The sequence below is a fragment of the Indicator indicator genome, chromosome 13 (genome assembly GCF_027791375.1).
Source record: "Indicator indicator isolate 239-I01 chromosome 13, UM_Iind_1.1, whole genome shotgun sequence".
In the NCBI taxonomy this organism is placed as follows: domain Eukaryota; kingdom Metazoa; phylum Chordata; class Aves; order Piciformes; family Indicatoridae; genus Indicator; species Indicator indicator.
This window is the reverse complement of record NC_072022.1, coordinates 7,823,564-7,843,928: the sequence shown is the minus strand read 5'-3', so window position 1 is coordinate 7,843,928 and position 20,365 is coordinate 7,823,564. Positions and strand designations below refer to the sequence as shown.

At 43.0% G+C, this 20,365-nt stretch overlaps 2 protein-coding genes across 2 annotated transcripts in view; one reads left to right on the top strand and one right to left on the bottom strand.

Moving 5' to 3' along the window:
- The window catches only part of ATP13A4 (ATPase 13A4), a 55,072-nt gene extending 41,449 nt beyond the window's left edge, over positions 1 to 13,623 (bottom strand). Inside the window, exons 1-3 of the mRNA XM_054385805.1 lie at positions 13,561 to 13,623; positions 4,342 to 4,515; positions 944 to 1,081 (exon numbers count right to left, since the gene is read on the bottom strand). Coding sequence (XP_054241780.1) covers positions 944 to 1,081; positions 4,342 to 4,515; positions 13,561 to 13,623 — 375 coding nt within the window. The remainder of the gene's footprint in view (positions 1 to 943; positions 1,082 to 4,341; positions 4,516 to 13,560) is intronic.
- A 2,716-nt stretch (positions 13,624 to 16,339) lies between these two features.
- The window catches only part of OPA1 (OPA1 mitochondrial dynamin like GTPase), a 66,191-nt gene continuing 62,165 nt past the window's right edge, over positions 16,340 to 20,365 (top strand). Inside the window, exons 1-2 of the mRNA XM_054386188.1 lie at positions 16,340 to 16,368; positions 19,170 to 19,488. Coding sequence (XP_054242163.1) covers positions 16,340 to 16,368; positions 19,170 to 19,488 — 348 coding nt within the window. The remainder of the gene's footprint in view (positions 16,369 to 19,169; positions 19,489 to 20,365) is intronic.

Genomic DNA, 20,365 nt, shown 5'->3' with positions numbered 1-20,365 from the left:
GACCTCTAAGATCATCAAGTCCAGCTGTCAGTCCAACACCACCATGCCCACTAAACTGTGTGTTGAAATGGTAATCATAGTATCACAGACTGGTTTGTGCTGGAAGGGACCTAAAAGATCAACTCCTCTGCAGTGAGCAGGGACATCTTCAGCTACAACAGGTTGCTCAAAGCCTCATCCAGCCTGGCCTGTTAGACAACTATCTGAAAGAAGGCTGAAGCAAGGAAGGGTTGGCTTCTTCTCTCAAGGAACAACCGACAGGAGAAGAGGAAACACCTTCGAGCTGCACCAGGGGAGGTCTAGGCTGGACATGAGGAATGAAAGTGTTGTCAAGCCCCTAAACAGGCTGCCCAGAGAAGTGGTTGAGTCAGGTGGAGTCTCAGGACTTGACAATCCACCCGAGGAAGAAATTTTTCCACATTTCCAACCTGAAGCTGGGCATGTCTGGCTCAGGTAAGTTCTACAAGCAGACATACTGCCATGGAGACTCCATTTCCTAATTCAAACCCCAGAGAATTCTGCAGTGAGGTCCTTCCAGTTGCAAGATCCTTGTTGCAGAGATGAGAGGCCCGTTGTGATTTTGCCCTTAGTCTGTGTCCCTCCTCTGTAAAGCCAAGAGATCTCCCAGTCTAGATGCAGAGCTGAGACTGTCTTAGGATCTTGGAGCCCTCAGCACAAGAAGGACAATGAAGTGGTTGGCTTGAGCCCAGAGGAGGGCCCAAAAATGCTCATAGAATCGTTTTGGTTGGAAAAGACTTCTAAGATCATTGAGTTCAAACCATTGACCTAACACCACCATGGTCATTAAACCTCCATGGACATGACTCCACCACCTCCCTGAGCAGCCTGTTTCAAAGCCTGACCAGTCTCAGTAAAGACATTTTCCTAATATCCAATCTATTTGCTGTTATCCCCCAGATGCCTCAGGGAATACTTTACTTACTTGCAAACTTGGCTTCATTATGGCTTTACTGAAGATGGAGCTTTCCTCAGCAGTGGCTGGATAATCTGATCCACTTTTGATAAGTGCAGACACAGAGATCCATGTCATGGTCTTACGAGAATAAATCTGAAATTCATCCTAAAGGAATATACAAGAGAAGTGTCACAATTTCCATCAAAATCAGACCACACTCACTGTCACCTTGGACTGGATGACTAGAGTAGGCTTTTCTAGAGAACTGCTCCATCTTTTTGAAAGAACTACCCAAAAGGCATCTCCCAGCACCTGTGGCCGGCAGAGAAATCAGCAGAATGGGAGCAGAACCATGACCCTGTCAAAATATGAGTACTGCAAATAACTTACTGACTTCAGATCTGGTGCTTGGCTGATAAGGATGGAATATGAACAGCCAGGTCATGATCTAGAACACAGGACAACCTGAAACACAGTGATCCTGTTGCAAAGGGAAGATCAAAAGGAACATAGCATTGACTGAAGAACGGATGTTGAGTGCCAACAGCTTTTCACAACCATTCCTGTGTTAACACTTCATTGGAAAAAAAGTGTGTTAGCACCATCCCTCCCTTACAGTGCCTTCAACAAGCTTTGCCACAAACTGAGTTTGTGATCTTGCCATTTTTATAGCATAAGTTCAGCCTGATAACTGGTGTTGGTAGTACAGCTTTACAGACTGGAGTAACTACTGCACTACATACCCTCGTGGTAAGTTTCAGTCCTGAACACTGAAGCACATGAATTAAAGCCAGCTAAGAGACTGATTTATGTATCATATTCAATGTGTGAGCAGTTTGGCAGATGCAAAAAGCTGATTACCTCAACTAGGCAGGTCCTGAGAGCACGATTATTACAAGTTCACAGGATGTGAGGGGTTGGAAGGGAGCTCCAAAGATCATTGAGTCCAACCCCCTGCCAGAGCAGGACCATAGAATCCAGCACAGGTCACCCAGGAACACATCCAGACAGGTCTTGAGAATCTCCAGAGAAGGAGACTCCACAACCTCTCTGGGCAGCCTGTTCCAGTGCTCTATGACCCTCACAGTGCAGAAGTTCTTCCTTATGTTGAGGTGGAACATTTCATTTGGAAATTACAACAGAAAAAAAATGTTCTGTACCAAATATGAATCTTTTTGAATAATTTAAGGGTTAAAAAAAATCCCATTTCAATAATTCTTATGTATCTTATCTGTGCACTTCTTAAACTGGTATTTTCAGTAGAATAACATTTATTTTGTGATCATTATCTTTTAATTTAAATTTCAAATTTAGTAGACATTGGGATGCAGATTGAGATGGGAAGCAGTGAACAACACAGGTGCTCATTATTTGAACTAAAGTGAGTCAAAATTCAGTAACAGAGGGGAGCTAACAGGCTCTTATGCTGCAATTGCAGAGATGGTGATGACTTATGAATGAAGATTTTACATGAAGCAAAAGAGAATTCCAAGGATCAGGCTGATCACAGGCTCACAGGATGTTAGGGGTTGGAAGGGACCTCTGGAGATATTCCAGTCCAACCCCCTTGCCAGAGCAGGACCATAGAATCCAGCACAGGTCACAGAGGAATGCATCCAGGTGGGTTTTGAAAGTCTCCAGAGAAGGAGACTCTACAACCTCTCTGGGCAGCCTGTTCCAGTGCTCTGGGATCCTTACAAGTTCCTCCTCATATTGAGGTGGAACCTCCTGTGCTGTACTTTATATCCATTACCCCTTGTCCTATCACAGGGCACAAGTGAGCAGAAGCTGTCCCTTCCTTCCTGACACCCAACCCTCAGATATTTATTAAATCTCCTCTCAGTCTTCTCTTCTCCAGACTAAACAGCCCCAGGGCTCTCAGCCTTTCCTCATCAGGCAATGCTCCAGTCCCTTCATCATCCTCATAGCCCTCTGTTGGACTCTCCAGTAGATCCCTGTCCCTATTGAACTGAGGAGCCCAGAACTGGATGCAATATTCCAGGTGAGGTCTCAGCAGGGCAGAGCAGAGGGGGAGGAGAAGCTCCCTGGATCTGCTGGACACACTCCTCTGAATGCACCCCAGGATACCACAGATACTGATGAGCATCCTTATATCCTCATTAGCAGTAGCCATCACATTTGAAATCAGACATAATCAGATCATAGGGGGAAAAAACACCACCAACAACATCAGCAAGAACAACAGCAACAAAAAAAAGAGAGAAAAGAAAAAAGTAGGAAATCTGAAATTGTCAAATGCCCAGATCATACTTTGAGAGACCTTCCTGACAACAAGAGCTTGCAGTATGATTCAGTTCTTGCTTAATTACATAAAGGATCATTTAAACACTCATTCATTTGAGAAGTGCTTGGCATGGCAAATCCACTTATAATGACACACAAGAACAGGTAATTAAAAATGAAAACTGAATGGAAGATTAGAAAGGGAGATTAAACTTAATATGCTTCTTTTAAACCAAAGAGACAAATAAACATAGTCCTTGCCTATTAGGATGCAGATTTTCAAAACTCAGTATTTTAACTGTGTGCTGCTCTGACCAGTTAAGAAGGCAGCTCACACACAGTGGTAACAAGTGATCCATTTTGCAACTGCACATTTTGCAAATGCCATTGTTCAGGAATCTTTGAAGCAGAACAAATCAACCTTCTGGATGAAAACCAACCCTGCTAGCTCCTGGAGTATTCAGGCTTAGCTGGGATTCAGAGTCAAATCTCAGTTTGCTTCTTTTAGTGGTGCAGTAGCTCCTTCCATGAAATGAAAATCAGGTTTTTCCATATGTTGCAGTGCTTTGGGACAGCTCTCAACAGACAGAATCTGTGTTAGAAATCTACTAGCAAAAGACAACAGCCCTGAAAGCATTGAGTGCAGTATTGTGGGCTTGTTAGGCGTGAGGAAGGAATGATGGAAAATGGAAACACACAGCCAAGAAAACCAGCAGTCTAAGCTTATCCTCTTCCCTGGGAACAGAGCTAGACAAATCTTTAGCCTAAATTTTGGCAGAGAGGCAGCTTCACCAGGACAGCTAAGTGAGGAAAAAAGGATCTGCTGGGTACTGCCAGGCAAAGAGATGTTTTAGAATCTGGAGTGCAAATCTGCAATGTAGAAAACATGTGGATGGTGGAAGGGAGGAGGAAGGACTGAGAGCAAATAAGCAGTCTCAAAACCACAGGTATTACAGGTTTTTTTCATCTGAATGTCTTTCAGCTTGTTGTTTGATCAGCTCTTACCCTCCATTCCAATCACAGCTTGCACATAATTTGAGGAACACTTGAGAGTTCTTTAGATTAGTGATGATAAACATAAGATACCATTGCAGGAAATTAGCAATGTAAGAGATTTTGGCTAACTGGATTCCTTCCAATTAAGTACATACTAGGGACTTAAATTTAAAGTAGGCACCTACTGTTGTTCTGAGCAGAAAAATGTCAGCTTCTTCCAAGCTGCAGCAGATGCAGTTTGCCCACACATCCCACTCTGGCTTCCAGTAAAAGAGCAGCAGCAGAGCCCCACAGGACAAGATGTAGCCAGCAATGCACAAGGCCTTTCGGCAGCCTTGTGTCTTGTAGCCAAATATCTCCTGTACAGCAAAGACAAGAGGGGAAATCATTATTATTTCTCTTAAGGAAACACCTGGAATACTACACTTTCTCATCACCCACTGCTCTCTCATAGGAACTGTTTGGTATTGTACCATGAGGGAAAAAAAAAAAATACCCAAACCCCAAAACCAAACAAAAAACAGTCTTACAACTTGTATTTGACTTTTTTATGTGTCCTAGACATGAGCAGAGAAGAATTTTGCCTGCTCCATGAAAGTTTTCGTGCACTTTCACAAAACAAAAATTGGGTTGCTGTATTCTGACCAAATTTCTACATAGTTGTATGTATTTGTGAAACTCAGCATGAGACAGTTACCTGTGTGCATGAGTTGGAATGTTACCAAAATAGAGAGGCCCTAAGCTTTATGCCCCAAGTCAGGAACACAGATTGGCCTGGTCAACATTCTAAAGGTCGCTGGTTGAGACAGCTGAACAACTTGAGTGTGTCTGCACTAGGGGATGGAGAGTGTTGAGGACCCACTGCAGCAGCTGGGGCAGTCCCTACCTCAGAATCAGCACAGATGCTCTCCTGCCATAGCAGTGAGTCTGCATTAATGCACCTGCACTGTAGAGACTCATCTAATGTCTGCCCGCTGCCCAGTGACACTGTGTGGCTGCACCAGCTGAAGCTGTTTTGCACAACTTGGCATGGACACAGCCTTTGTAGGGCTGTTACCATCTTCCATAGTAGCTCCAGGATGCCAATGTGTCATTGTCCTAACATCCCACATAATAATAACAATAATAATAACAATAATAATAACAACAACAACAATAATAATAATAATAATAATAATAATAATGGTTGGTAACAACAACTAATGAATACTTGCAGACTGTTTTACAGGCTCAGAGGGTCACTGTACAGCTGTAGCTGTATCAGTAGAGGAAATTGTTGCAGTGAGGCAAGGTGACTTGACCGAAACTTCAAAGAGATGATGGTGAGCATTACAGTTTGAGTGCTGCCAGATCTCAGTACCATGGCCAAATTCCCTCTCAGCAGTCCTATCAGGGACTGGCTAAAGGAAAAATTAAAGGTACACAGTGAATTTACAGAGAAGACCCAGCCCTGATCTAAGATAGGAGATTGAATGGCTGCAATTATATGACTAGGAGAATTTGCTAACATAAGGGTTAAGATTCCTCAGTCTCCTTCTTCCTAGTATATCTGAAGCAATTGTGCAATCTGCTTCTGATGATCAGATATCTGCAGCCACAGATATTGCAAGATCCCTTCCAAAGGTGAGAAGAAAAGGCAACATAATTGTGAGGATGACTAATGCATAATTCCGGGTTCCGTGCTGGTGTCTTTGCTTGTTATGTGAAACGTGAGCCCTACCCAGTGGTTCCAAAGGCTCCCCCAGCCTACCTGTTCTATGTCCTCCTCCAAAGGACAGATCCTGTCTTTCAAGATTGTGGCAGTTTTAGGCTGTGCCTAGAAAATTTTCTACAGATCTTGAAGGGAAAGTGGTAGAATGTAAATAAATTACCATTGGATGTAAAAGGGAAAATAATGATAAGGTCTAGATAATCCCATTGGCCTGGTATCCAACATAAACTTAGTCTGATAAACTAACTTTCTCTCTTTTTGACTCCTTTGCTCTAGCAGATGCTACCTCTGGCTTCTGCTGGCTTTGCTGACCTTGGCTGCATGGCTTTGTTGTGGTTAAGTACTAACAAACCATTTTCTGATCTTCTTTTCTCTCTTTTACTGTGAACAGGGTGGGGGGAAGGAAGCAGGGAAGGGGAAGCTATTAGTAGAAGCCTGATTTTGTCCAGGAGGGTTCTTGTGCTGTTTATAAATTGTATATATGTGTAAATATTGTACATTTTGTACATATTCACTGCATTTCATGGTTTAGATTGTAGTTTTGCTTGTAGATACAGCTTCGTTTGCTTTCCAGCTGAGCTGGTCTGGCAAATTTATGTTGAGGGGAATTTTCTACCCACCACAAAGGTAATCTCTGTAGGGTTTCTAAAGGGAAGAAATTGGCAAATGTAGGGGAAAGGGATGGCAAAACTATGCAGGGAACTGGCCTGTGTTGCACAGGATCTGGTTATACCGCCCTGAGATGCACACACTCAGCATTTTCAAAGGCTTCTACAATCTCTGAGCAGCCCAAGAGAATAAGGCGACTCTGCAGAAGATAGGTGGAAGCTCCTGGAGGACAGCAGATAGGCAAGGTTGCTAGCAGGTAGTGAGGCAGCCACATGCTACTAATAGACACACTCTTATAAACAAGTAAAAGGCTCTCCATCCACCTCTGTCTAGTTGTATACTTAACAAAAAAGGTTACAAAATGACTTCACAACTTGTCAGCAAAGGCAAAGCAACTCCCAAGAAGCCAGAGATGCCTAAGGGAAGAACTGTTAAAAGAAGGTGCCTTCAGACTTCCTCCAGTAAATGGCTGAGCCTGGAATAACTGGAATTATATTTTCAAACTGGGATGGGCATTAATATCAGGGCGAGGAAGAATGAGATTGCTGCCATGTGCATCTTGCTTCTGCCAGTGAATCATTCCTTTAATTTCCAGATTTGTGCCTTACACCCAAAGTCTGAGCAGTCAATAAGGCTGTAGTTCACACAGCTAAAAAGGCAGGATTACATGTGATTACAGGATCAGAGGATGTTAGGGGTTGCAAGGGACCTCCAGAGATCGAGCCCAACCCCCCTGCCAGAGCAGGACCACAGAATCCAACACAGAGACCATAGAATTTAGCACAGATTAGCAATCATCTGGGATCCTCTTCTGTGCTGTTGTTCTCTGCTGAAATGCTGAATGATTCTCCAAGCCTCATATGACAATGTAGCAAGAGTCTTTCTCTGCCCAGGAAACCATGCTCCTACGTACCAAAATATGTACTTGAATCTCCCTACGCCTGCACGTTTGCCAGAAGAGCTTCCTCACACACACACCAAAAAAACTTAGATCTCAAGACACTTTCCAAAGCCATGCAAAGCATGCATCAGTACTCTTCACCTTGAAAATCAGGAGACAGGAAGACAAGGAAAAGAGCTCAGCTGGGAAAAAAAAGCCATGCTCCATCCACAGTGTTGTCTGCTAGGTCTTGTTGCTTCTCACAAGGGAATTTCCTCAGATAGATGGATGTATATATATAGAGAGAGATAGACAGACAGACAGATACCCTTGGGCTATACAGACCAAATGCCAATTTTGTCCTATGAGCACAGGTGTTGGTTCAGGTTTGTTGGTTTGTGTCTTGGTGACTGTGACATATCTCAATATAAGTGTTCAGAAGCTCTACAAAGAGTAAGCTGAGAAAGAATAAACCTCAGATGTCAATGTCTCATTTGTACCTTGAGTGTCCATGCAGAAATCTAAAGCCAAAGCAAAGCATTCCCTATGGTTTGGAATGGTCTGGAGCAGATTACCTGGGCCACATCATTCAGAAGTAAAGCTAGGGAGGGAAATAGCTTGAGCTCCAAACATAACTTGCACCCAAGTCCCCTGGACCAGAACCTTTCAATACTTAACATTAGAACAAAATGTTCTGTTAGCTTGAGGTGTTTTTATGTGACCCTGTGCCCTCAGCTGGAAGTTCAATAGCAATGAATGCTGCATTCATAACACCAAGAAATGGTTTTGACTCCTTGGTGAAACAGAAACAGTATTAGTTAGTACAAACACTTCTCACTTGACAAATAAGTCAACAAGGGAATTCTTTAGGAGAATTATCTTCTCCCCCCTCCTCCAAAAAGTTACTATTAGACCCACAAGAGATGTATCCATGCTGTGCACAAAGAAGGGGGGCACAGGAACATACATGATGCAGGTTTTTCAGCAGCTTTATCTAGCCATGTGAATGTCTTGCACTAATTGGGTTTTAGAAATTTTTCAAGCTTGTTCAGGATTTGCTGGGTCCACACTACAAAGACCTCCAAGAAAATGCATGTCCACTATTGTTTAATACCTTTAAGATTGACAGAAATCTTGGTGCTGATGTCATCAGTAAGAGTATGACTGTCAGGAAGGTTTTATGTTATTGTGGAAAGGAGAATAACTTTTTCTGGGTTATATTTCCTTGCACAAAGAGGCTGTGCTGCTGTAGACAGGCTTTTTGTTTTGGTTTGGTTTGTTTTTTTGAAGATGGGTCTGGTGAACACAGATCTGTAGCTTGAAAACTGTTCTACTGTGTGAGCAGGTTTTTAGGACTCACTGGGTGCATTTGGCATATACAACATAACACAGCCAAACAACCTGGGTTCTTGAGGGCACCAGACTAAGAGATAGTGGAAAACAAAGCTAAGATCAGCTACCCATAAGGCTTCTCATAATCTCATAGAATGGTTTGGGTTGGAAGGGACCTCTAAAGGTTGTCTAGTCCAACCACAAGATTTCACAGGAGGCAGCACTGCTTACAAAGGAAGCTGGTATGCAGGGCTTATCTCATCTCATCTCTGTAGAATGAGTTTTGATAAGCTGTAGTGTGTTGTAAAACTTTGCTTCCCCATCTGTTAGCATCCCTTTTCTCTTGAGACTTGCAACAGCCAGAAGACTGGCTGAAACAAAACTTGGGAGTGAAGGGTCTAGAAAGGGACCATGGAATGTTGGACAGAAAAAGCTGCCAGAGACCTCATTGCTCTCTACAACTACGTGAAAGGACATTGTAGAGAGGCTGATGCTGGTCTCTTCTCAAAGGTAGTGATAGAACAAGAGGGAATGGCCTCAAGCTACAACAGGAGAGGTTTAGACTGGATATTAGGAAAATTTTTTTCACAGCAAGAGTGGTCAGGCATTGGAATGAGCTGCCCAGGGAGGTGGTTGAGTCACCAACCCTGGATGTGTTTAAAGGTGGTTTGGATGTGGTGCTTGGGAATATGGTTTAGGGGTGAATCTTGCAGAGCAGGGTCAATGGTTGGACTTAGTGATTCTGAGGGTCTTTTCCAACCTGAATGTTTCTGTGATTCTGTGCTCAGCTGGCAGAAAATGTGCTTATTGTAAGAAAGGTTCTTAGCTGCTTTGACAATCATACAAAGCCAGCACTCAAGGGTTGATGACTTTAGTGTCCAGCGAGTCTTTGTTACCTGTGTTTAAAAGAAAATTTGCCTGCAATTTCCAAGTCACCTGCACAGCAGAATGGAAGTGCAAAGGTCAAATAAGTTCAGGTAACCTTTTCTTTAGTGAAAATGAGGCCTATAGTTACCAGCAAGGAGTCTAAACAGTGGCTGTGAGCTATCATATTTCTGGCAACCCAGTCACCAGGTACCCTATTACAAATACCCTGTTGCTATAACAACAGATAATAGGATTAGACTTGAAAGACCAGTTAAGATTCACAAGGAATTTAATAACTGAATCTCATTCTTACCAACCAGAACCTGTTTCATCAGAGCTTTTTTTTTTCCTGTTCCCTCTGAAACCATGAACAACATTCACTATTGTTCCATCAGGAACAAGGTTGTGCCTTTCATGTTCTATTTTAATTTTAAGAGTTAAGTTTTTCAAACTCTTGGTATATCAAATTCCTGGGTTGGATACCCTTCAGAATTTTGGCATTCCAAATGAGGCAGACAGTTGCCAATATGCAGCAGAAAAACAGGGGACACCACCTGATTGACTGCTATTCTCCCATTCCTTCAGACATAAGCAACTGGGGAAGACAGACTTCTGGCAAATCCTTCCTGAAGCAGCAGCCTGTTCAAGTCTATCACAATGTTTTGCACTGCAAGATTTAGGCTTTGCACTTTTTAGGGTTTGTGAAAAGGGAATTATTAGTCCTAAGCTGTACAGAGAGGAGCATCAAATTGGCAGAGTTTAAAGCTGTGGTTGTCTTTTCTTTTCCTATTCTACCAAGAATTACTCCTCAAATGAAACGAAACCAAACCAAACGAAACCAAACCAAACAAAACCAAATGAAACCAAACAAAATCAAACAAAACAAAACAAACCCAAACAAAATCAAACAAACCTGAAACCAAACAAAACCGAAACAAACCCAAATGAAACCAAACCAAGCGAGACCAAACCAAGCAATGCCAAACCGAGCAAAACAAACAAAACAAACCCAAGCAAAACCAAATAAAACTCCCAAAAAAAACCCCAAACCCAAACAAAACAACATTCAAGTAGGCCTTTCTGAAGGGAAAAAAAAAAAAGACATGCTAATTCCTAAAATAAATCCTTCCTTTTACCATACCTATTAGCCCTCTCTGATGCAAGTTGATACATCCAGAGTGCTCTCACGATCATTCCAGTACTACAAATGGTTATGAAGTGAAAGGTAATATCTCATGCTCTCAATATACTTCACTGAGGTTGACCTGGATATCATGAGAGTGAACTCTCATTCCAGCAAATGTGCTCTAGCCACGTAAAGCAATCCCAAAGATCTATACAAGGATTTCCTTAGATTGCCTAAGTCTGAGTGAATATGCCTCAATGCAGGGCTATCTAGCATCTCAGCTGTGCCAAGAAATAAAAACACTGAAGCAAACTTAGAAGTCTTTCTTGTCATTGGAGCTCCCCAACTTACCCCACCAAAATGGACAGCTAGTTCTACACAGGAAATCCCAGCTTCACCACAGCCCAAATTAACTATGTGCATGATTTGAAAATCACTTGAAATATTTTACTCTGGGAGAACTGGCACCTGCTCAGTGTCAGCTCTTAGGGTATTACACCAAAGGATGTGATCTTGTTTGAGAAGTTAAGTATTGCTTGTTAGAAATTTGGTTCATGTGGATTAAACTGACTGCAGAAAATAATGTTGGGAAAAAGAAAGAAACAAACATTTTTTGTGGCTTTGAATTTAAAAACAAAACAACAGAAAAAAAAAAGGTTTCAGTATCAATGAGCCATCATGTGCCAGTGACAATAAAGTAAAAATATGTGATTTCAACAAAGAAAGAATGTCTGCTCATAAGCCTCTTTTACCTCATGTACTCTCCTCTTCTTCTTAAGCACAGCTTGCTTTATCTCTTTCTTCACAGCTTATCTCACCTACGTGTTACTTTCTCTTACTCTTTCACACAAATACACACAAGAGCTGTTCTCTCTTTCTATACACATATTGATTTTTGGTTTTCCTTATCCTCTTACAGTACCTTACACATCCTCATAGATATTTTTCTCTCTCTCATACCTGTAACTTTTCTCTCTCTCTTATGGCTATGTAACAAAAACACATCCGCACCTATCAAATCTGGCACAGCTTGGCTATGGTTTTAATTGCACCTACTGCTCAGCTTCTTTTGTCAGTCTTTTTCCTGTGATTTTCATCTTGGAATTCCAGGCAAATGAGCACTGCTTATGCTCACTGCAGGCATGGAGAACATGGCAACTGCCAGACACCCAGCACAGACTGACTCAGCACTGTACATGCACAGCAACTCTGCAGGGAAAACCTCAGATGCACAGTGCAGAATCCTGAGCACTGGACTCAGGGCACATGTGCTGAGTATGATCCTGGTGAGAAACAAGAACATTCCTGGCATAGCTGGCTCCATGCAAGTACAACTTGGGTGTCTGGAGCTGGACATGCAGGGCACAACAGTGTGGCTCTACACTGCACCAGACAGCCCACTTAAATCTAATTAGCTCAGGCTCAATTCTGGCACTGCTAGTGACAGTAGTGGGAAGAGAATGACAGGGTGTTTATGGTCCTAGAAGGAGAAGGGCAGGGTGGAGCCCAGACACAAAACCATCAGCTGTTTGGAGTTGGGGAGCAGTGGCACATCAGCACCAGGGCTAGGGCCAGGAGCGGGGTGCTGCCAGCAAGTTTAGTAACTCACAGCAGAGCCAGTGAGGCTCTGCATTGCACTGGGATAATTACTCCCCACCCACAGAGCCAGTGCCTTGCACTTCCTGCAGTGCTCATTTTGCCCTGCTGGATGACTCTACTGCATTCCCCAGCACATCCCACATTACTCAGGTTTGCTTACGCAGAAGATGACATCCCCTTCCCTGGATGGCAGAGAGCTGGCTGAAAATCCACCTTTGTCTCCAGGGATAACAAAGCTCCATGTTTTGCCATGATGTGGTCTCTTTTCACTAAAACAGAATTCTCACTGAGTGGATTTGGAAGATTTCTCCAGCATTTCTAGAAGTGAACAGTCATGTCAGCCTGTAAGTCACTGCGTTTCACTAGATTTGCTGGGTCTGGTGTACAGCCAGAAATCCTCCACATGCTCATAGCAGAGCTCTGCAGCACAGAGGTACTTGTAAGAAGCACTGCATTTACCAGACATGAATGAGGACTGTACAGCTGCATCATGGGGCTGGCATCTGCAGCAGAATCTGTTAGGTGGACAGAATGCACATGTGGTGCACAGATGATCCATAACACTCAGTAAGGCCAAAGCAGCTAAGCAGCACTGCATTTACTGCAGTTCTGCACTGAGGTTACTATTTAAGAGAAGCAGATCAGATATTTCATGTGAACATAGGACTTATTTCCATATATTACAGAATGTGTGTAAACATACTCCTCCCTGGGAAACTCTGGGGGAAAAAAAAATATAGTAGTTCTGCAAGTAGAAAAATAGGAGGGGGAAGGGAGAAGTAATTGAGAAATAAAATAAACTAGTTCTGTATTTAGGAAAAAAAGCTTCATACAGCTCTCAGGCTGGAATCATATTGCCAATTCAACAGGATGCATTTGCAAATAATTAATGCAAACATAACACATCACGTGTTGATGTTCCAGAGAAAGCCAAGGTTCCCAATCCTTATCTAACTGGAACTGACTCTAGAGATCCAGCTAACAAATTGCTAGGAACACCGCCCTGGCCCATCCCTCGAGTTGATAGAAGGCCACCTCCATCCTGATTTATAATGCTACATCAACAATCTGCTAAGCCATCCCTTGATGGAAGGGATAGCCAGTTAAATCCAGTGGACACACACCACTTTCAGCTAACAAAAAAAATTCCCCTTCTAACCGTACATTTCTGCTATGAGAGCACCCCCACTATCCATAACTAAATTACAGATTACAGCTTTTTATTGTAGAGCATGTGCCATCCTCCACTCCAAGCTGAGAAAGACAGAGATAAGACTCACCATTTCATTCTCTTCTCCCTGGTTAAGCTGTGCATAATGGTTTTGGGCAGGATTTCTCCCCATGGAATCACCTTCTGGAGACCTTCTAGAACACCCTCAACACAGACCTCCAGTGTTGTGTGCTTGAACCTCCACATTGAGGAAGTGTTCTAAGTACACACCTTCCTTTTAACTCTGCTGATGTGTGAAGAATGGAGCTCCTCCCTCTCTGTGGGGTTTGCAGGTAGCATTCATCCCTCCTCCTTTCATTTTGTTGTTGGAGTTTTGCAACTGTGAAGGCATGTGGAAAATTCACTTAAAGACACTGCAAGAAAGAAAAAGATCTTGCAAGTGTTTGCCACAATATGGCTGTGGGTCATAGCTGTGATAGGTGCAAGCAAGTGCTGTTGGTATGCAGCTTTCAGGGGAAGGCAAGAGGGATATTTTTTCTTGGAGAGGCTATGGAATCACTGGGGACAAGAAGTGTGTCCAAACAAGAAGTAAAATAGGCTTTGTGGTTGTTAACACGTAGCAACCAGCATGAACTAAGTGTCCAGCTGTGCTCCCCATATATGCCTTGGAGAAAAGCTCAAGTTCTGGCATTGGAAACAGGGGCCCCAGTTTGTACAGAGGGATTCAGGACCTGTGTGTCAGGATCCAAACATGTAGGATCTGCAACCAATATTTTTATTTATGACTAAAAATACAATCACAGAATGTCTTCTGACTTCACTGCATGTCTTCTGTTGACTTTCGGAAATGTCATGGAGGCTATTTACTCCTGAGGGAAACTGGAGTTCCTCAGTGGTGTCATGGAGCTGGATACCTGCAAATGAGTGCCAAAAGGAAACTGGCAGGAACACAGCACTGAGGGCTTTATCACCTCATTTATTTATTTTTTATTTTATTTGTTTAAAAGTTATTATTCTATTGTTACCGTCAGGCTGTGATTATTTATTACTCTTGTGACTCACCCTCATTCTCCTTGCTATTTCCTTGTCCTTTGCTACTTTTTAAGAAGTTACACGTGAAATATTTTAGGAATGAGGTCAGGAGAGGCAAACCTGCTCTTCCAGCAAATACGTTAAGGAAACTAGAGTATTATTTCTAGGGTGACTGAAACACAGCAAGAGGTGCCAAGTTAGTTCCTATTCATCAGTATTTTACCTCCATATGGCAAGTCTCAAGCAGCAGGAAAGACCACTGCCTATCTTTCTGTGGGCAGGCTCAAAGAAACTGAAATGGGAGAAATGCAGGGAACAAGGAAAAGAAAACAGGGGAGCTAGGTCAATCAGGACAAGAAAAGCTGCCCATTGTTATAATATGACTCAGGCACAGACCAGGTGTAAAACATTCATCATTTCCAGCAAAATCTATTGAGCCAGAAGCAAGGAAGATGGTGGAATTTGCTCATTTTCTCAAGCAGGTTCACTCTCTCCAGGAGAAAATGCCTCTAAAGACCTCACCTCTATCCTGCATTAGAACGTTTAGTTGTATGTTGCTCTCTGCTGTTCAAATGAAGAACGACATATTAGTTTACAAATAAATCCAGTTATTTGCATCATGTCCTACCGAGTATCATCATCCTTATCTTTCAGTTGAAATATTTTGACATAAACAGCAAAAAATGACTGGTCAAGTTAAAACACAAATGCACAGGTAAGATTTTAAAACACAGAGTGTCCTTTACATTTCTGAATAAATAAATCTAAACGCAAGCAACAGACAAAACCATGTGGCTTACCTCATCCCTAAAACTTTTAGCTCAGACCTGAAAATGTGTTGTAGTCCTGAAAATGTGTTATATCAACCTTGTGCAACTTATTTTGCTCTGAAAAAATCCCACTGTATGAACAGCAGCTTAACCTATAAATGCCCCAAATCTCTTTTCCTATTTAACTAAGGCCAGTTCTGGGCATATCAAGAAGGAAGCTACTAATCAGCTGGCAACAGTCCACAGTACAACACAGAGGAAAACAAGAAAGGAGTCGAAAAACATGGTCTGCCAAGAAGAGAGATGAATATGTCTTACAGGTTAATTCTCTCCACAGTGGACATGAAGAACATAATTTCCTGCTTGAGTTCAGCTGCAGTCTATGTGCTCAAAAACTGTTGTCAGGGTTCCTCTCAGTCTCCTTTTCTTTAGGTTCAACAATCCTAAATAATTTCATTCAGCCCAACTATAAAAACTAATTAAAGTGTTCATAATATGGAGTCAATTTCAGTATCTCTGTTCTCTGAGCATACACAGGAGATTCAGTATATTGTTGGTTTTTGTTGTTATTGTTGCTATTCTGTTGGTTTAATATAGTCAGAAAATTAAAATAGGTTTTCTCGTCACAAGTTGGTTTTTTAAGGGTGAAATAATAATTGGAGATTTTTGCTGACACAACTCATTTTCAGGACTGGAATATTTCATTAGCAAGAGGTTGAGAAGGGAAGATATTTGCATTTAATGATGCTAAATGTGCCTGCTTTCACTAACTCTGATGGCTTGGTCAATACAATGAACATGCTCGGGCGAAGCACGTAGCAGTTTTTAAAAGGTCCACACCAAATCACTCCCCCCTGGCCGCCGGTGCCGTGGCCGGAACCTTAGCGCGGGGAGCGCAGTTTCTATCCGGGCCCACTGTAGCGGACCGCGCAGTCCGGAAGCGGCGGCAGCGGCACCCTCAGCCCGTGGCCGCCGCGGCTCCAGCTGCCCTTGCCCGCTGCAATCCGGGGCGCCAGGAGCGGCGGCGGAGCCCCGGCCGGCGGCCGCGGTGCGGGCGGCTCCTCCAGGACCTTCCCGGTCGTTAGGATGTGGCGGACGCGAGCGGCGGCGGCGTGGTAAGCGGGGCGGGCCGCGGCAGGGGTCGGGGCGGGCCGTGGCAGGGGTCAGGGCGGGCGCGGCGGGTCTCCGGCGGGCCTGGTTCCCCCGGGAGGGCGGCGGCAATGTGGGTTGAGCGGCGGCCGGAGCCGCGGCACTCTCCCGTCTCTTCCGATCTTGAAGTCTCTGTTCCGGGCGCGGTGCTCGTTGTAACCTGCTCCCGGCTGAGCAGGCCCTGGGCACCGGTGGGACCGGAGCTGCCCACGGGGGAGTCCAGAGCCGCACAGCGGTTCGGAGTGCAAGGTTGGGGTGTATGTGTGAATGGTATAGGGATGAGCATGCGGCCTGTTGGGGTGAAACTGATGCGTCCAGCCAGGGAAATTCTCCATCCTTCAGATCCCCTGGGGCTGTGATGTAGAAAGGAGCTGCGTCTCCTGCACCCCCGCCCTAGGGAGCTCGGGACACCTTTGTCGGTCCAGACGTTGTCTTTCCTTAGCGGCTGCCCTGTGTTCCTCTTGTTTTGCACCGTTCCTCTGTACCGTTCCAGACAGGAGTAGTGAAACCGAGTGGCCGTATAATCTCAAACGTTCCCTGGCAGGTTTGGGAGCAGCAGTAGGACCATAAGTGTTGTCTGGTTGTAAGTGAGAAAGAAAATACTGCTTTTTGTTGGGTTACATCGGAAAGACTGCTTTGCGGTCATGGTTATTAAAAGTGCTATTTAAAGTAAATTTACCACAGCAGAAGTGGGGATTTTCTGAACTCTTAACCTGGAACGATAATTGTAAAACGTTAGGCATGGCTTCCGGGTGGAATGCTTAGTTGTCGATAGTAACTGGCCACGTTTTCTTTTTTTACAAGTTATCGATAATCTCATGGCAGTGCAAGTGCAGTCAGGTTGCAGACCTGTAATCAGGCAGGCTCTAATGACAGAGCTAGTCGTGTCTGGAAGGCTAATTTTTGTCATTGTTCTTTAAAACAGCTTTCCAGAGGCTGCAGGTTTTGGAACTCACTAAATACTTCATTTAACAGCATTGGTTTGGGCAGCCCTTTCAGTTTAACTCCACTTTTCAGTACAAATATTTTCTAATGTAGAGGCACTTCCTTTTTTTTTTTTGTTTGTTGTTATGTAGCCACCCTTGTATTGCTACTATCCGTGGTTAATTTCTGACTCTCTTGTAATTCCATGTCAAAGAGAAGAAACTTCTTACTTTAGGAATTATTCTACTCCTGCTTATTATTCTCTTTCTAGTTACTAAGTTTGTTATTGCAAAGGTACAACTTTCTAAATAGTATAGTATAGCAACAAGAGAATACCTTCAAAATTATAGTGACTTTTATGAACAAGGACTTTCATAACAGGCAGTGGGGTTTCCCTTTTTTAAAAAATTCCATTACAGTAAAGGAAATTCCTAAACATAGAGAACAGGGAAAAAACTGTCTCAAGTCACATAATTCTGATTTTTAACTTATCTTCCAAAAGTTCAATTTTTGAGTCAAAAGTGGTTTTATAACAAAGTCAAAGCTTTTTTGGACATCAAGATTATGCCTGTCATAGACCAGGTCGTCTCTAGTACATGGAAAGTCTCAAAGCAAAGAACTGTATAGATTATAGAGCATGTTATTACAAAATACAGTAATATTTTCCATTCCATATGGTTCACTTGTCTCTAAGATCTGTTAATTTTAAATTAATTAGGATGAAGGGATGAATAATTTGTCTTTCATGCTATGAAGGGCTTCCTTCTCTTGTATTTATCCTCTTTGTAAATAAATGCACTTGATAATATTGAAAACCCTGAACAAAGCACCAAGGGACAAGCATTAATATCAAGAACTGTAACTTCGCTCATATTTTGCATGTGATTCAATATTAAGCCTTCTGATAGAGTGGGGAGACTAAAATGCTACAGAGGAAATTGCTGTTTGCAGAGCTGTTGCCTTTTTCCCTGAACTGGCAAAGCATCTCCAAATGTTGAAGCATGCAGACAGTGTAACTGACAGCACATAAGGAGCTCTATGCCAGCCTGTTTGTTTTAATGTAGGCAGGGTTGATTGAGTTCCTGTGTTTTAACATGAGCTTTACCTGGTCAAGCTCTATTTTCAGAATCAAATCTTTCAGACTGAAAGAATAAATCTGAATTACTCTCTTAAAGTCTACAAACACACAGCAGCCATCTCCAGAAGTAATCTTGTCTGTTCATGACCTTAGGCAAAACAATAATGGCACCATCCTAGAACTGCAGAGTGGTCGAATGGAAGGAACTGAAAGAAACTCTTAGGTACTTGTTTCCACCCCCAAGGAAACTCTGCTTTGCCAAAAAAAGGGCTAATGTATTTTGCAAAGGAATTTTGTTTGTATGTTATGGGGCTGTTTAAAGTTTGAAAATCCTCTACAGACTGAGTATTCACCAGAAGTTAGTTTTGAATAACGAGAAAGGCCAAAGATCAAGTCTGCTTTTATCTTGCAAGCTGATCATGGTGGTAGACGCTACCTCCTGTTTGCCCAAACCATGTTTTACTACACATTAATTGCCCTAATCCAGTGTGGAAGTTGAATTTAATTAATAGCAGACTTCATAAAATGCTATTCAAGGTTTTATTTCTGTAATCACTAGAAATGCTATACCCACTAATCATGTTTATAGCTTTCTGTTTTTTCTGGTAGTGTACCAACCATAGCTGGAAATTGTACATGCAGAGTGATGCTCTTAATTTATCTGGAACCATCTCAAATGTGATGTGAATTGCTTCTGAAGAGGTTATTGAGTTAATGGTGTGTTGAGGAAATCTGTTACTTAGAGATTTTATTTCTTCCTTTTAGTGTCATCTGCCGGAGCCTAGCAAATAGGAGCTGTGGAATAAAACGAAAAACACCGCTTCAAAACCTGCATCTTGTTTCCCGAAGTATACATCATCCCTACTATCCAAGTTCAAAGTTTCCAAGGCCTCCATTAAGGATATCCATTCAGCTGTTCTCTTCTCTCAATCGTCTGCCCCTACGCAAAGCAAAACTTTTAAGTGTCAAATATGGATACCAGTTCCGCAGGAACTTTTGGCTAGCTCGGCTAGCATCAAGGCTTCTCAAAATTCGCTATCTCATACTGGGATCTGCTGTAGGTGGTGGTTATACAGCTAAGAAGGTACTTGTCTGTGGAAAGCTGTTTTATTTATTTTGTCTGAGTTCTTGGTATAGCCACAAAAACACAGTATTTTGTTGTTTGGTTAGCTAATGACAGTAAAGAGGAGTGCGTATGGAAAACGGATTGTTTAGAGAGCTAGTATAGATTTTAAAAGATCCCAAGTAGTGTCACAGACTCACAGAATACATCTGGCTGGAAGAGACCTTAAACATCATCCAGTCCAACCCTTGACCCAGCACTGAAGGTCAACACTAAACAATGTCCCCCAGCACCAGGTCCTTGCTTAAACACCTCTAGGGATGGTGACTCCAGCACTGCCCTGGGCAGACCATTCCAGTGTTTGAGAACCCTTTCAGTGAAGAAATATTTCCTAATATCCAACTCGAACCTCCTCTGGTGCAGCTTGAAACCATTTCCATTGGTCCTGTCAATGACACCAAGGAGAAGAGGCTGCCCCCTCCTCGCTCCAACCTCCCTTCAGGTAGTTGTAGAGAGCAATGAGGTCTCCCTCAGCCTCCTCTTTTCCAAACTGATCAACCCCAGCTCCCTCAGATGTTCCTCCAGGCCCTTCACCAGCTTCACTGCCCTTCTCTGGACACGCTCCAGCCCCTCAGTGTCCTTCTCATAGTGAGGGGCCCAGAACTGAACACAGTACTTGAGGTGTGGCCTCCCCAGTGCTGAGTACAGGGACATGATCACCTCCCTGTCCCTGCTGGCCACAGTGTTTCTAATCCAAGCCAGGATGCCACTGGGTTTCTTTGCCATCTGGGCACACTGCTGACTTGTATTTAAATATCATATCTAAAATATATTATTATGTTTTATGTGTAGGTATTACTTTTCAACAGATTGTTCATATGCTTTTGTGCATATATTT